The following is a 15185-nucleotide window of genomic DNA, read 5'->3' on the forward strand; positions in this document are numbered from 1 at the left end:
AATCATTTTTTCAAAGCTCTAAATGAATTATTTTCTTCCCCCTATCAGATCAAGTCTATCCTGTCTCATTATAGTACTTCAACACAAACATTAACAATACATCTTCAGGCTGTCAAGGCTGAAAAGCATCTGCAGCAATTTTCTTCCCTGATGGAATCAAAGAACATAAAACTTTATGAATATATACTCATAATTTACTTGAGTTACTCCCTCCACCCTCTGCCTCTTGGATATTTATGTGGCTATGATGAAAACAGCACAGCAGTGCAACCTTAGACTCCAAACATTTGAAGTGCAATTCATCAGTGTGCACCTGATGTTTCCATATGCCCTTGTTTGTGCCTACACGAGACTCACGACTTGTACTGGCCTTGATTTACATGAAGCAATACACACACACACACACACACACACATACACACACATATATATCTATATAGGGATAATAGATAATACACACACACACACACACACACACACACACACACACACACACACACACACACACACAATCTCTACACCCAACATGGGGCTCAAACTCAAAACAACCTGAAATCAAGGGTCACATGCTCTACTGACTGAGCCAGCCAGGCTCAGCCCTGGGGCAAAATATATTAAGCATATGAGAAGTGTCAGGAAATAAAAGAAAATTTCAGGAGTAGAGATATATGCAAAGTTTCCCCCCAACCGCTACTTGGAGCTTTCACTGGAGTAATTTGGAAAGCTCACTGATCATGAGTTTCCCCGTAAGAATGAACATATACACTTGAGGATACATTAGTCTTGCTTTGTAGGCCAACTAGGAGTTTCACATATTGATCCCCTTGAAAATAGTTAATTTGCACTTTTAGATATTCCACAGACATGGGATGAACCCCTATCTGAAATTTAGTCTTGGGTATCAAGACTGATAATGCTAATCACCAAAAGGATGTGAAGATGTTTAAAGCACAGTGAGACTTTCTGGGGAGAGCAGGACAGGTTTCCAAAGTTCCCACAAAAATGGCTTGAGAGACAAGAGGAGACTCACTTCAGGTTTCTATGGAGTTTGTACTAGACGGTGGGTCCTGCGTGTGGTTTGACCTTTTGTGGGCACCAAAGGAGCACCTGGGCTTCTAAATTTGGCCACTTGTAGAGTAGACGGGAAGAGGGAGATACATTGAATATGTGCAGTAAGTAAATGTGTGTGTGTGTGTGTGTGTGTGTGTGTGTGTGTGTCAATTATACCTCAAGCTGTACCAAAAACAGGGAAGGCAACTGAGAGAGGGCTGAGGCTTAAAAGCTGTCTGTCCATGGTCAAATACCAACAACCAAAAAGCAAAAAACTGGAGTGAGATTAGAATACAACACAGAATGTTTACTCTCAAACCTGATTGCTTGGTTAGGAGAGACCCATTTTCTTCATACTAATAATAACTTCTTATGCATCCTTTCCTGCTACACACATAGGACCCTTTACCCAGTATAACTGCTGAAAGTGAAATACTGAAATACTGTTTAGATAAATTGCCCGAGTCGCTTTTACACTAGTTTCATGATCATTAATGTGTGCAAGTGTTTATCAGACGGTTAATATGATTCAATAATCTTACCAGAAGAGTTTTTCAAAGGTTATAAAAATCTCAATTTGTGATTATACTATTAAGCATTATATGAGTCTTTCAACTCTGGTAAAATTCCTTTTTATTTAGAAATTTTTCCTTAACCCATTTTATATATATTTAGTTTACATGTTTTCTCTGTGTTACTACATTGAAAAATTTGAAAAAATGCATGAGTTAAAGATTCTTTTAAGAGGTGTGTAACACGATAATGTATCCAGGACAATAAGAGGTACAAAGTAAGTGCTTTACAGATATGAAGATTAAGAGTTCTTTTAATTTTTCTTAACGTTTATTTATTTTTGAGACAGCGGGAGACAGAGCGCGAGTGGGGGAGGGGCAGAGAGCGAGGGAGACACAGAATCCGAAACAGGCTCCAGGCTCTGAGCTGTCAGCACAGAGCCTGATGCGGGGCTCGAACCCATGAACCGTGAGATCATGACCTGAGCCGAAGTCGGATGCTCAACCAACTAAGCCACCTAGGTGCCCCGAGTAAGAGTTCTTTTATACCTTTTAGTTCAGTGGAAGAAGTAGAACAATATGAAACTGTGAACTAGAATCTAGTAAGGTGGAGCTAGGAGACCTGTTGATACCCTACAAAACTAATACCAGGATTTGGGGAACACAATATGTTCATTTTACCTTGTAATTATTTCCAATTCTTCTATTATTGCCATAAAACTAATCCTCTCTGTCCTACATTATTGCAATGGATACTGGAACTTATTTTTTTCTTATTTTTATTTTTTTAATTTATATCCATGTTAGCTAACATATAGTGCAATAATGATTTCAGGAGTAGAATCCAGTGATTCATCTCCTACATATAACACCCAGTGCTCATTCTAACAAGTGTCTTCCTCAATACCCCTTACCCATCTAGCCCATCCCCCCCCCACCCATAACCCCTCCAGCAACCCTCTGGAACTTACATTTCAAGTCCTTACAGTATAGTGTCAGGATATCAGACTTTTTCCCCCTAAGTTCAACGTGAAGCTATTTGATGTTTTTACTTGATTGTTTGAATAACATATGTCCTACCATAAAATCCACTTTTTTGGGGGTGGGGACTCGCATGTTTGAAGGAGGGGGCAGAGAGAGAGAGAGAGAGAGAGAGAGAGAGAGAGAGAGAATCTTAAGCAGGCTCCACACCCAGCATGTAGCCCAAAGCAGGGCTTGATCTCACAATCATGAGATCATGATTTGAGCTCAAATCAAGAGTTGGATGCTTAACCGACTGAGCCACCCAGGCGCCCCCATGAAACCCACTCTTAAAATGTACAATTCAGTGGCAAGGATGTCTTTTCTCACCATTCTTGTTCAGCACTGTACTGGAAGTCCTGGATAGTGCAGTAAGAAAAAGAAGTAGGACAGACATTATGAAGCAAGAAATAAAACTGTCTTATTTGCAGATCACACGGTCTATGTAGAAACTCCACAGAGTCAAAAAGAAAAAACTTTTGGAACTAAGAAATGATTATAGCAAGACTGAAGGACACAAGGTTAATACAATGTGCTGACTGTGTTGTCCACCTAAATCCCATATGGTGCAATTCTAACCCACAGGCATGGTATGTGGAGGTGGTGCCCCTGGGAAGTCAATGACTGCGTTAGAGGGGAACCCTCATGAAGGAGATTAGTGACCTTATACAAGGGACCTCAGAGAGCTCTTAATCTCCACAATATGAGAATCCAACAAGAAAACAGTCTTTTGCAGCCAAGAATAGGGCCCTCACTTAGACACCTAATTAGCCATCACAGTGATCTTGGGCTTCCCAGCCTCTAGAACAGTGAGAAGCATCTGTTGCTTATGTACCATCTGGTCTATGTTGCTTTGTTACAACAGTTCAGACTAAGACAGTACACAAGTCAGCAATGAACAAGTGGAATTTGCATTTAAAACCACAGTAACTTTACACTACCAGAAAAGGAAGTTATACTTAGGTATAAGTCTAACATAGTATGTACAGGATCTACAGGAAGAAAGCTAGGTAGCTGATAAACAAAATCAAAGAACTAAATAAATGGAGAGAGATTTCATGTACACGGACAGAAAGACTCAATAGGGTCAAAGTGTCATTCTTCCCAACTTGACTTACAGATTCAATGCAATCCCAAACTGAATAGCAAGTTATTTGGTGAGTATCAACAAATTGATTCTAAAGTTTATATTGATAGTCAAAAGACACACAGTAGGAAACAAAATATTGAAGGAGCTGAACAAAGTCAGAGGACTAATATTACTTGATTTCAAGGCTTACTATAAATATACAGTAATCAATGGGGCGCCTGGGTGGCTCAGACCGTTAAGCACTCAACTTCGGCTCAGGTCATGATCTCACAGTTCAGGAGTCTGAGCCCTGCATCCGGCTCTGTGTTGACAGCTCAGAGCCTGGAGCCTGCTTTGGATTCTGTGTCTCCCCATCTCTCTGCCCCTACCCCGGCTTGTGCTCTGTCTCTCTCAAAAAATAAACATTAAAATTTTTAAAAAATATACAGTAATCAAGACACACAAATAGATCAAAGGAACATAATGGAGAGCTCAAAAATGGATCCATACAAATATGGTCAACTGATCTTTGACAAAGAAGCGAAAGCAATACAATGGAGAAAAGGTAGGCTTTTCAACAGATGTGCTGGAGCAAATGGACATCAATGTACAAAAAAAAAAAATTCACCTAGACACAAACCTTATTCCTTTCACAAAATTCAACTCATAATTAATCATAGATGTAAATGTGAAATGTGTAACTATAAAATTCTTAGAAGATGACACAGGAAAAAATCTAGAGGACCTAGGTTTCATCGCTTTTTTGATACAACACCAAAGGCACAATCCACGGAGGTAATAATAATTTGGATTTCGTTAAAATTAATAACTTCTGTTGTGCAAAAAACACGGTCAAGAGAATGAGAAAAAAGCCACAGACTGGGGTAAAGTATTTGCAAAGCACATTTCTAAAAGGTCTGGTATTGGAATACACAAAGAACACTCTCAAAGCCCAATAAGAATGCAAAAAACATCATTTAAAAATGGGAAAAACACAACAATAAACACCCTCATCAAAGAACATACACTGGATGGAAAATGAAGCACATGAAAATACGCTCCGCATCTTATGTCATTAGACAACTGAAAAGAAAAACAATGAGTTACCACCACACATCTAATACAATGGCCAAAATCCAAAATCCTGACACCAGGGGATGCTACTAAAGATGCCTAACAACAAATACCATCATTCACTGCTTGTGGGAAGATTATAGCCACTTTGGAAGGCAATTTAATGGTTTCTTACAAAACTAAACATACTCTTATCACATTCTAGCAATCACATTCCTTGGTATTTATACAAGTGAGCTGAAAACTTATTTCCATGTAAAACCCGGCACATGAATGTTTACAGAACTTCTGCTTAACTGTCCAAACTTGGAAGTAATCAAGTAGGTGAATGGTTAAAAAAAAAAAAAAAGCTGTGATATATCTAGACAATGGCACATTATTCATCACTAAAAATAAATGAACTATCAAGCCAGGAAAAGACATGGGAGAACCTTAAAAAAGCACCTTGCCAAATGAAAGAATCCAATCTGCAAAGGCTACATGTCGCATTGTTTTAACTACACGATATTCTGGAAAAGGCAATAGTATGGACATGTAAAACATATGGCCAGGCAAAACCATGGCCAGGCAAAACATTTCCCCATGTAAACCAGTTGGTCAACCACTCTATGAATCTGACACAGGAGCTAGGACCCAGTCTATTAAATTTTGTGTAAACACCATTTGATTAAGTTTATGAGGTCAAGCTGCTTTATTCACCTCCGCTACAGAAATGCAGGTTCCTCGTTCAACCAGCTGAAGAAAGCCCAGTGCGCACTAGTGTGTAATGTAGAAAGACATGGCATTTCTCCTTTACTTCCTGAACTCAGCTTTTGATGGTGATGCATCAAGAACTAAATATGGTGCGAAAAACATTCACTTCACATATTTCTGATAAGATTAGGAAATGTTATATTTGTTATCCATGCGAAGCAAAGTCTGGATATAGCAGAGTTCCGGCCCATAAGCAGAAAGGGGCAGACAGTTGGAAAACACACAGAAATCATGGCAGCGGTGTTCACCAGCCACCAGCTGCGATTACAAAGAAGAGCAACACAAACATGAAAGACGGAGGAGAGGAAGTAGAAAGACACAAAGGTGCTCACGAGGACGAGGATGCTCTGGGTGGCTCTGGACTCAGCAGAGGATCTGGGGGCTCCATTAGTGCTGTGAATGTGCTGGACCCGCTGCTTGTGTCTGTGCAGGAGGAAGACCATGGAGCTGCTGGCCCCGATTGTGAGACCACACAAGGAAGCTTCAGGAAGTACTATCAACACTGCATATATAGAAACTGTGATTGTGTCGTGATCTACAGCAAGACAGTAGCCCAAATCTCCTTTCTTTGTGAAGTTTTTCATGCTCCGGTTGCTAAACACATATAACAGAGGAAAAACTAAATTTACAAACATGAACTGGATCCAACAGAGGGAAATGGAGAAGCCAATGTACTTTGGGGCTTTGACTTTAAACTCCTTCAAACAGGAGTTCATGGGGCTGATCATAATGGTCTGGAACACAGTCAAGAGGCAGGTGCTGCCAATGGACATTCCCCTGCCCACCCTCTGAACACAGAAAAGAAGTTTGCATCCAAACTCATTGAAAAAATGTTTCAACCCAAAAGATGCCATAGTGTGGGGGACTCCTTTAGAGAGAATGACCAAGGAGTTGGCTATAGTGAGGTGCCTGAGAATCAAATGGGTGGACCTCACCCTGCATTCAGTGTGGTAAAGGAACAGATAATGGTAAAGAAGAGAGAAATTTTCCACAATTCCAACTATGGTCTGTGACAAGAAGATTATTCCTACTATCAAATCCCTGTAGGACATTCTGTCATTCAACACCCTTACTTTTAAATTATGGCAACAATCATTCTTCTGAGCAAAAAGGCTCACTGAAGATTTCTGACACCAGAAGTGACTTTCATTATGTGCTTCTGTTTGATTGCCAAGACTTCATGAGATGGGAATAATAGATGTCTGGTATATTTCACTGAAAAGTCAGCGCGAAAGATGACGTGGTTAGCCTGGGGGAAGCAATGAGAAGTGACAGCAAAGGGAATGAATGCAAATACAACATTTTCAGAAAAAGCTAAAATTCACTAGCTGTACCTGAGGATGGAGGGACCCTCAATCACTCCCCATGTCATAAAACAGATAAACTCTCAATGGATTGCTCATCTAAATTTTAAAGAAAAATAGTGTACTTTTTTTTTTTTTTTTTTTTTTTAGAAAACCAAACAAGATATTTCTATGGTCTTAGAATAAGAAAATACTGGGGCGCCTGGGTGGCGCAGTCGGTTAAGCGTCCGACTTCAGCCAGGTCACGATCTCGCGGTTCGGGAGTTCGAGCCCCGCGTCAGGCTCTGGGCTGATGGCTCAGATCCTGGAGCCTGTTTCCGATTCTGTGTCTCCCTCTCTCTCTGCCCCTCCCCCGTTCATGCTCTGTCTCTCTCTGTCCCAAAAATAAATAAACGTTGAAAAAAAATTAAAATTTAAAAAGAATAAGAAAATACTTACTTTAAAGAAGATATTTCTTAAATAGCACAGAACACATTAATCATATGGGTGAAAAGACAAAATTAAGGGTAGTTCTCATCAAAACACGCACGCACACACACACACACACACACACACCCAGAGAGATATAACCTGTAACCAGCACAAAGAACTACTACAAACCACACAACAAAATAAACCATAGGCAAAGCATTCCAACAGAAATTTTAAAAAGAAGTTATTCAGTGGATAATACATATGTAAAAGTATTTAAAGATTTTTAAATGTTTATTCATTTTTGAGAGAGAGAGAGAACGTGCAGGGGAAGGGCAGAGAGAGAGAAGGAGACACAGAATCCAAGGCAGGCTCCAGGCTCTGAGCTGTCAGCACAGAGCCCGACACGGGGCTCAAACTCACAAGCCGTGAGATCACGACCTGAGCCGAAGTCAGATGCTCAACCAACCGAGCCACCCAGGCACCCCGTGTGTAGAAGTATTTAATAACCTTAGTAAACAGGAAAATCAAAATATAACCACTACCTAAATATAATGCCAAACAGCACTGAAAAATATGAACTGGAAATGACAGAAATAACGAGGCTCTGGCAAAGATATAGATTAATGAAGAATCTCAGATACTGCTGGCAGGTGTTAAAACTGGTACACACATTTGGAAAACGATGCAGTATCCACTTTAGCTGTCCAAATACAACACTGTGTCCCAACAATTCTACTCCTGCAAATGCGTTCAACAGAAATCTGTGCATTTATCATCAGAAAGACCAATCACAGGGTTTATATGCCAGCACTACTCATTACTCATAACAGCCCCAAACTAAAAACTACCCACCAGCTCATTAACAGAATGAATCAATTAACTGACTCATATTTACACAATGGTGTCCTATACCGTGAATGGAGGGAGTAATATACAGCAATAGAGATAAATTCACGACATCAGATAGAATGGGGGAAAAATGACAACATGAAAGAGATCATGCCATAAAGTACAAAACAGGCAAAGTGAACTACTCTCTTAAATGTTAGAGCAGATATAAACCTATGTCCTAAGATTCCACTCCCATAAATCCATGCAAAAGAATTATATTCTTGGAGGTAGTGACAGGTGGCGCAAGAGGGTTTCTGAAGAACTACAGCATTCTTTTCTTGATCTAGGTGTTGTGTACAGTCATGAACTCCACTGACCTCTGTGCTTACAACCTGTGTAGTGTCTGTCATTTTTGAAAATGCCTAACACACACACACACACACACACACACACACACACACACACAAATCTGTGAGTGGCTGGAAAAGGGTGTCCTGTGATTGTGTGTAATCTGCTGATGGAGTCCATGCGGAAGAAACTTACAGATCTACAGGTCCAGATCTGAGCCCACATGAAGCCTCAGGGACAGTAACAATACTGAGTCTGCAAATTTGTCACAAAATTCAGTACAGCAGAATCCTAAATTTCTGTTTTCTGTGATGGGTTTGTTGCCCCATTTGGAAATCCTACAGGAAACGGATATTTGCCAGCATATAAAGAAACCAGGGGCGCCTGGGTGGCTCAGCTGGTTGAGTGTCCGACTTCAGCTCAGGTCATGATCTCACAATTTATGGGTTCGAGCCCTGTAATGGGCTCTGTGCTGACAGCTCAGAGCCTGGAGCCCGCTTTGGATTCTGTGTCTCCCTCTCTCTCTACCCCTCCCCAACTCGTGCTCTGTTTCTTTTAAAATTTTTTTTTTCAACGTTTATTTATTTTTGGGACAGAGAGAGACAGAGCATGAACGGGGGAGGGGCAGAGAGAGAGGGAGACACAGAATCTGAAGCAGGCTCCAGGCTCTGAGCTGTCAGCACAGAGCCTGACGCGGGGCTCGAACTCACGGACCGCGAGATCGTGACCTGGCTGAAGTCGGACGCTTAACCGACTGTGCCACCCAGGCGCCCCATCGTGCTCTGTTTCTAAAAAATGAATAAACCTTAAAAAAATTACAAAAAAAAAAAAAAAAAAGAAACCAGCAGAGGAAAATGGAAACCCCCAAATCCTGGGGAGGCTGTACTTTAATTTCCACCCACCTGGAGGTCCTGGGGCTGCTTGTGATGGCTGGAGACACAGAAGGAGCAGCTGGTGCCAATGGACACACCCTGCCAGCTCTGTGAGGACAGAAAACAAATCTACATTCAAAAGTCACTGAAGAGGGGCGCCTGGGTGGCTCAGTCGGTTGGGCATCCGACTTCAGCTCAGGTCATGATCTTGTGGTCCGTGAGTTCGAGCCCCGCGTCGGTCTCTGTGCTAACAGCTCAGAGCCTGGAGCCTGCTTCTGATTCTGTGTCTCCCTCTCTCTGGCCCTCCCCTGCTCACACTCTGTCTCACTCTCTCTCTCAAAAATAAATAAATATTAAAAAAAAAAAAAGTCACTGAAGAAATCCTTTGCCTAAAGGCTGCCATTGGCTTGGGGACACCTATAAAAGGCATGACCAAGAAAAAACTGTAACCACATGTTTTAGAACCAAATCTGTGCAGCACAACCTGCATCTTATATAACAAAATGAGAGATGAGAGCAGTGAAGAGAAAATGCCCAGGATTCCAACAAGTCTCAGATAAGGAGACCACTCCTATTGTCAAAAATCTAGGGCCAGTTGCTAGTGACTGGTATTTGTCTTCAGACTCAGAGGATCCTGCACCAGATCATGTCGTGTGGACTAGATTGATCATATCAACTGAAATCCAATATGCTCTCTGAGATACATTTCTTCAATTTAGTTTTGTTAAGGGGCTTCCAAGAATGGAATGAATAACTCTTACATGGCACTTAAAACGTGTAAGTCACTGCTGTACAGCCGTAAATATGAATCATTTTTAAAATTTTCCTCACTGCATGACAGAGGCACTGCAAAGATAAGAAGAACTCAGAGACAGAAAAGTTAAGGGACATATCTAAATTCACACACTGGTCAGGGGCCGAATGGAGACTGGAACATGGCAGGCTGGAGCCGACAGTGCCCGAAACTCTGTGCTCCACGGACAATCCAGGTCAGCTGTGTCTTCCAATAAGGCCTGTATTTACTTTTGAAAAACACTTTTCCATTTCATTTCATGCTACTTTTCTTCTCCTTGACAAACCTGCTCATAAAGTTTCCATATTCTTTAATAATTTATTCTCTAGGTTAATCCTACAAGAAACTTTGCAAGGTCTTAGCTGGGTTTGGTGAATGAAGGGTTTGCTCAATGTGAGTTCAGCAGAAAGACTCATTGGCTGTCATTCCAGGAAGGAAAACACAGTGGACTCAATCCAATAAACCATCTGACAATATTACCCTGTTCCCAGAGCTGTGAAGCAAAAAAATATATATGGTATGTAATTAAACAGCGTGAGGTAGAAACTAACTTATTAGTAATTCTGGTTCAAATGATTAAGCATTAAATCCCACAATAAGCGAAACTATTGGATATTAGGCAACATATGTGAAAGACAAAAGACAGTAGAAGAGAATCTGGGAATACAGAATCTTGTGTTTCGTTTATGTTGAAATCATAAGGAAATGAGTTGTGAGCTTGGGGATGATGTTAGAATATTATTAAACCACAGATAATAAGACAAGATACATGTACTCATGACAGCTGTTTTCTGGAACCCATAATTATAGTTACCATTTCCTTAAACGTTGCTTCTCTAACTTCAAGAAGTAAAGGAATCTTTCCATAGCCAGGAGGACTCAGATGGTTTCAGTACAGGCACAATTACTATCTCCAGTAAGTGCATTATATACTTGAGATACAAAAAAAGAAACTTAACAAAAATTCTAGAAACTAATTCATATACACTATTTCTGTAGACAACTGGAAACTGTTAGAGGTCTAAAGGCATTGTAGGCACACCTCTACTGACACTGAAAACTCAACCTATGATTCCTGCAAAATAATGTGAATAGCAGATGGCTGTCATAACTATGGTCCTTACGCACCTTCAAAATGACCCTTCCTTGTCACTGGCATTTTCATCAGTAACAATCCGAGGGAGGACTTCATTAAACGGCACCAGGAACCGCCAGGCGTGGGTGTGGGTGCAGGGTCCGGGGTCCTCACCTCTATCGACAAGCTCAGCTCACACCCAAGGAACTACTCCACCTCCCTCTTCAGCTCTTCCCCTGGTCTGTCCCGACCCTCAGGATCCCTTTCCAGACACGAACACTTACTCACACGTCCTTCCTTACAGGGGCTGCCTCTCAGTCTAACATAGAAAGAACTCACTGGACTCATCACGTTGAAGGATGGGGGCGCAGCGTGAAGGTCACAGCAGCCAGTACGTGTGAGGGAGGGAGGCAGCCAGACCAGAGATAAGGCTTTGTGATCTGTGACCTCCCCTCCCGTCAGAACTGCAATTATCATTTCACACGTGGTGGCAATGACAGCACAGCCTTCGGTAGCTGACAATACTTCTGAAAAACTTTCTCCCAGGACTCATTACCAAATCCAATTACAAGTTTGTGAGTATCTCCGAAGAGACTGTTGACTGCTTTAGGAGGGGCTCTTACTTTTCACGATCCCTGATGGCAGAGAGGGGCTCACAGGGAAGGAGCAGTAAATACTGATGTCAGACAACTAAGGGGCTGGCAGCGAGTGTGTGTGTCTCACAGGCATCCCCGATTCCCTCAGAAGTTCTTCCACCAAAAATCTAGGGCATTCTTAGTCTTCTGTCTTCTAAGCTGCATCATTATTTGAGAATTGAGGAAATACATGGAATCAGAATCCAGCAAGAATATCTAAAGAGATATAAAAGAGAACATGCCAACAATTCATATTAGAAAACATGGGTGAGTCCCATGTTTTTAAAAAAAATTTTTTTTCAATGTTTTATTTATTTTTGGGACAGAGAGAGACAGAGCGTGAACAGGGGAGGGGCAGAGAGAGAGGGAGACACAGAATCGGAAGCAGGCTCCAGGCTCCGAGCCATCAGCCCAGAGCCTGACGCGGGGCTCGAACTCCCAGACCGCGAGATCGTGACCTGGCTGAAGTCGGACGCTTAACCGACTGCGCCACCCAGGCGCCCCAGTCCCATGTTTTTTGAGTAAAAAGAAGAAATCATGGGACTCATTTTTTCAAGTTTATTTTATTTTGAGAGAGAGAGACAGACAGACAGACAGCGGGTGGGAGGGGCAGAGAGAGAGGGAGAGAAAGAGACTCCCAAGCAGGCTCCACACTGCCAGCACAGAGGCAGACATGGGGCCTGACCCATGAACCTGACCTGAGCTGAAACCAAGGGTTGGATGCTCCACCGAAGGAGCCATCAGGTGTCCCAGGTCTCATTTTTAAAACTAAATACAAATTATACTGAGATTCGTGATATGCAAATATTATCAGAACGACATTATAATAATATTGACCCTGGCAATCAAAGGAAGTCTAAAAATCTACCCCTCTAAGAAAAACAGATGTTTATCAAAGTGACCCTCAGAAATACAGGTACCGGGATTCCATGATTTCACAAGCAGGTTCTACCACCGTTCTATCAGAGAAGTCAATGCTGCTCTGTTAATTCAACAGCACTGAGCTCTTACCAGAGGTCTCTACACCTCTCTGTTATTAAGGGAGCACTTGGGGCTCATGCTTTTCATGAGGGAGCACTTGGGGCTCATGCAATTAACGAAGATACACAGTCTCAACAAGGTCCACTGTCCATTCCCCTGTGAGGGTTCTTCATCCATATGGAAAGGTGGGGAACCACGGTCCACCTAGCAGCACACCTACTTCTGGTATCAAGTGGAAGGAAGCTTGGGGTTCCCAAAACTACGCTTAGCTGACAGAATTCCCCCTAAGGACGCCCAGACTCACTGAGAGCTGTTGCACTCACTGTTATAGTTTGTTACAGGGAAAGGATACAGGTGAGTATCAAACAGGGAAGAAATGCTTGGGGCAAAGTTCAGTGAAAGTACCAAATGGAAAGCTCCAGGGTCCTCTCTCTGTGAAGTGATGGATGGGTTACTCTCCGAGCACTGAAACCTGACAGTATTCAGAGCGTACTGCCACCAGGGATGGTCACTCGAGCCTACGTGCGCACACTTTCTCCTGGAGCTCGGCCACATACCGTCAGGGTGGCCGGCGTTTAGCCTGTTCTCGCACAGTGTGGTGGACGCCTTCAGTGTCCAGCGTCTCCTCCATGGACCGAGGCCCCATCATAAATCCTGTGAGACCCTCTCACGGTCCCGCCCCAGACGAAGAAAATATATGAGCAAGGCATTCCAAGGGGTGAAGATCCCCTCCCAGGAGGTGAGGGCAAAGCCGAACCACCATTTTGGTGATACTAAATGCTCACTAAATCCCCTACTCCCCAATCTCCCAGCGCAGGAATAGAGCCAGATGGCTGACAGCCCATTCTGCAAGCACATGGGCTCACACACAGGCACATTTACACACTCAGGCACGCACACACACATACACTACGCACACTCATCGACTCAAACACATGGAAAAAACACACGTGCATACAGTCTTTCTCATTCTGGCATATTTAGTCTCAGGCCCACAGACACTCATGTGCACAGAGACTACATACACATTCACACTCATATTCACACACACAATGCACACCCTCACACCACTGGCCTACTCACTTTCACAAAGCCCCTCGCACAATTACCAGGTGTATGCTCCTCAAAAACATGTCTGTATAAATATGTTTATCAAAGACATGTGTCCGAGTCTGAAAATGCAAGAATGGGGCCCCATGTCTGCCCCTGCATGCCTCCAACTGCAGACCCCACAAGGACGTTTTAAATGACCAGCATTTCAGTAGTTCTGTGAGCTCTGGCTGTGGAAATGCAGGGCGTGCTGAGCGGCAGTTCATGAGGGTGTAACAGCAGCATAAGAAGGGCTGGGGGGGGGGGGAGAAGAGCGCAAAGATATAAAACAGGGGTGATACACACAGCACGGTGACGTGGGTGGGGGTTTACTCTGCTAAAGCTGCCATGACAAAATATCCCAGGCTGGTGGTGTAAACCACAGAAACCTATTTCCTCAGAGTTCCTCAAGCCACGAACCCAAGACAGAGGTGTCAGCAGGGTTGGCTTCTTCTGAGGCCTCTCTCCTTGGCTTCCAGCCGGCCCCCGTCTCCGTGTGCTCACATGGCCTTGTTCTGCCCATGCACATCTGCTTCCCTGGGGTCTGTGTGTCCGGAGGTCCTTCTTGTAAGGACACCAGTCACACTGTACTATTTCCACTTTAATAGCCTCACTTAACGTCATTATCTCTTTGAAGCCCCCACCTCCAAGTTCAAGGGATTACAGCCTCAACGTACGAATTCAGGTGCACACAATTCCGTTCCTAACAAGAGTACACAAAGTGAGAGGTGAGTGAGGACAGAGAATAAAAGGCACACAGGAGTTAAAGGGTGCAGTATGTTTCAAGAGCACTGCACGACTTAAGGGCACGAGGGGACAGAGTGTGTGAGATGTTCAGGGTGTAACACACATCAGTCTGGGGGTATGACAGTCATAAGAATAAAGTGGAATTGGTGGAGAGGGCATAATCAGCAAAAGTGAGCAAAGGGCGGGGCTGGGTAAAGGCCCCGACAATTCATGAGCACATGGGGCTAAAGAAACACACGGTAGGAAGGGAACATTTTGTGGGATGAAAGCCATTTGATGGGGGACACAAACCACTATGACACTTGCAGCGATGAAAGGCAGAACTCTTTTTTTCAATATATGAAATTTATTGTCAAATTGGTTTCCATACAACACCCTGTGTTCATCCCAAAAGGTGCCCTCCTCAATACCCATCACCCACCCTTCCCTCTCTCTCACCCCCCATCAACCCTCAGTTTGTTCTCAGTTTTTAAGAGTCTCTTATGCTTTGGCTCTCTTCCACTCTAACCTCTTTTTTTTTCCTCCCCCTCCCCCATGGGTTTCTGTTAAGTTTCTCAGGATCCACATAAGAGTGAAACCATATGGTGTCTGTCTTTCTCTGTATGGCTTATTTCACTT

At 42.9% G+C, this 15185-nt stretch overlaps 1 protein-coding gene across 1 annotated transcript; it reads right to left on the minus strand.

Annotated features, from left to right (window-relative positions):
* Positions 1-5585: 5585 nt before the first annotated feature.
* LOC124510847 (vomeronasal type-1 receptor 4) lies at positions 5586-6557 on the minus strand. The gene has a single exon (XM_047077526.1). The coding sequence runs from the start codon at positions 6528-6530 to the stop codon at positions 5586-5588; it is 945 nt and encodes a 314-aa protein (XP_046933482.1). The 5' UTR covers positions 6531-6557.
* Between the last annotated feature and the right edge of the window lie 8628 nt (positions 6558-15185).

The sequence above is a fragment of the Lynx rufus genome, unplaced genomic scaffold (assembly GCF_022079265.1).
Source record: "Lynx rufus isolate CCGP_SWC_20201006 ecotype Redwood Valley unplaced genomic scaffold, mLynRuf1.p SCAF_16, whole genome shotgun sequence".
NCBI classification, from domain to species: domain Eukaryota; kingdom Metazoa; phylum Chordata; class Mammalia; order Carnivora; family Felidae; genus Lynx; species Lynx rufus.

What these genes read in the sequence shown, in the direction of transcription:
- LOC124510847 (XM_047077526.1), bottom strand. Translation starts at nt 6,530, where the DNA reads ATGTCCTACAGGGATTTGATAGTAGGAATAATCTTCTTGTCACAGACC.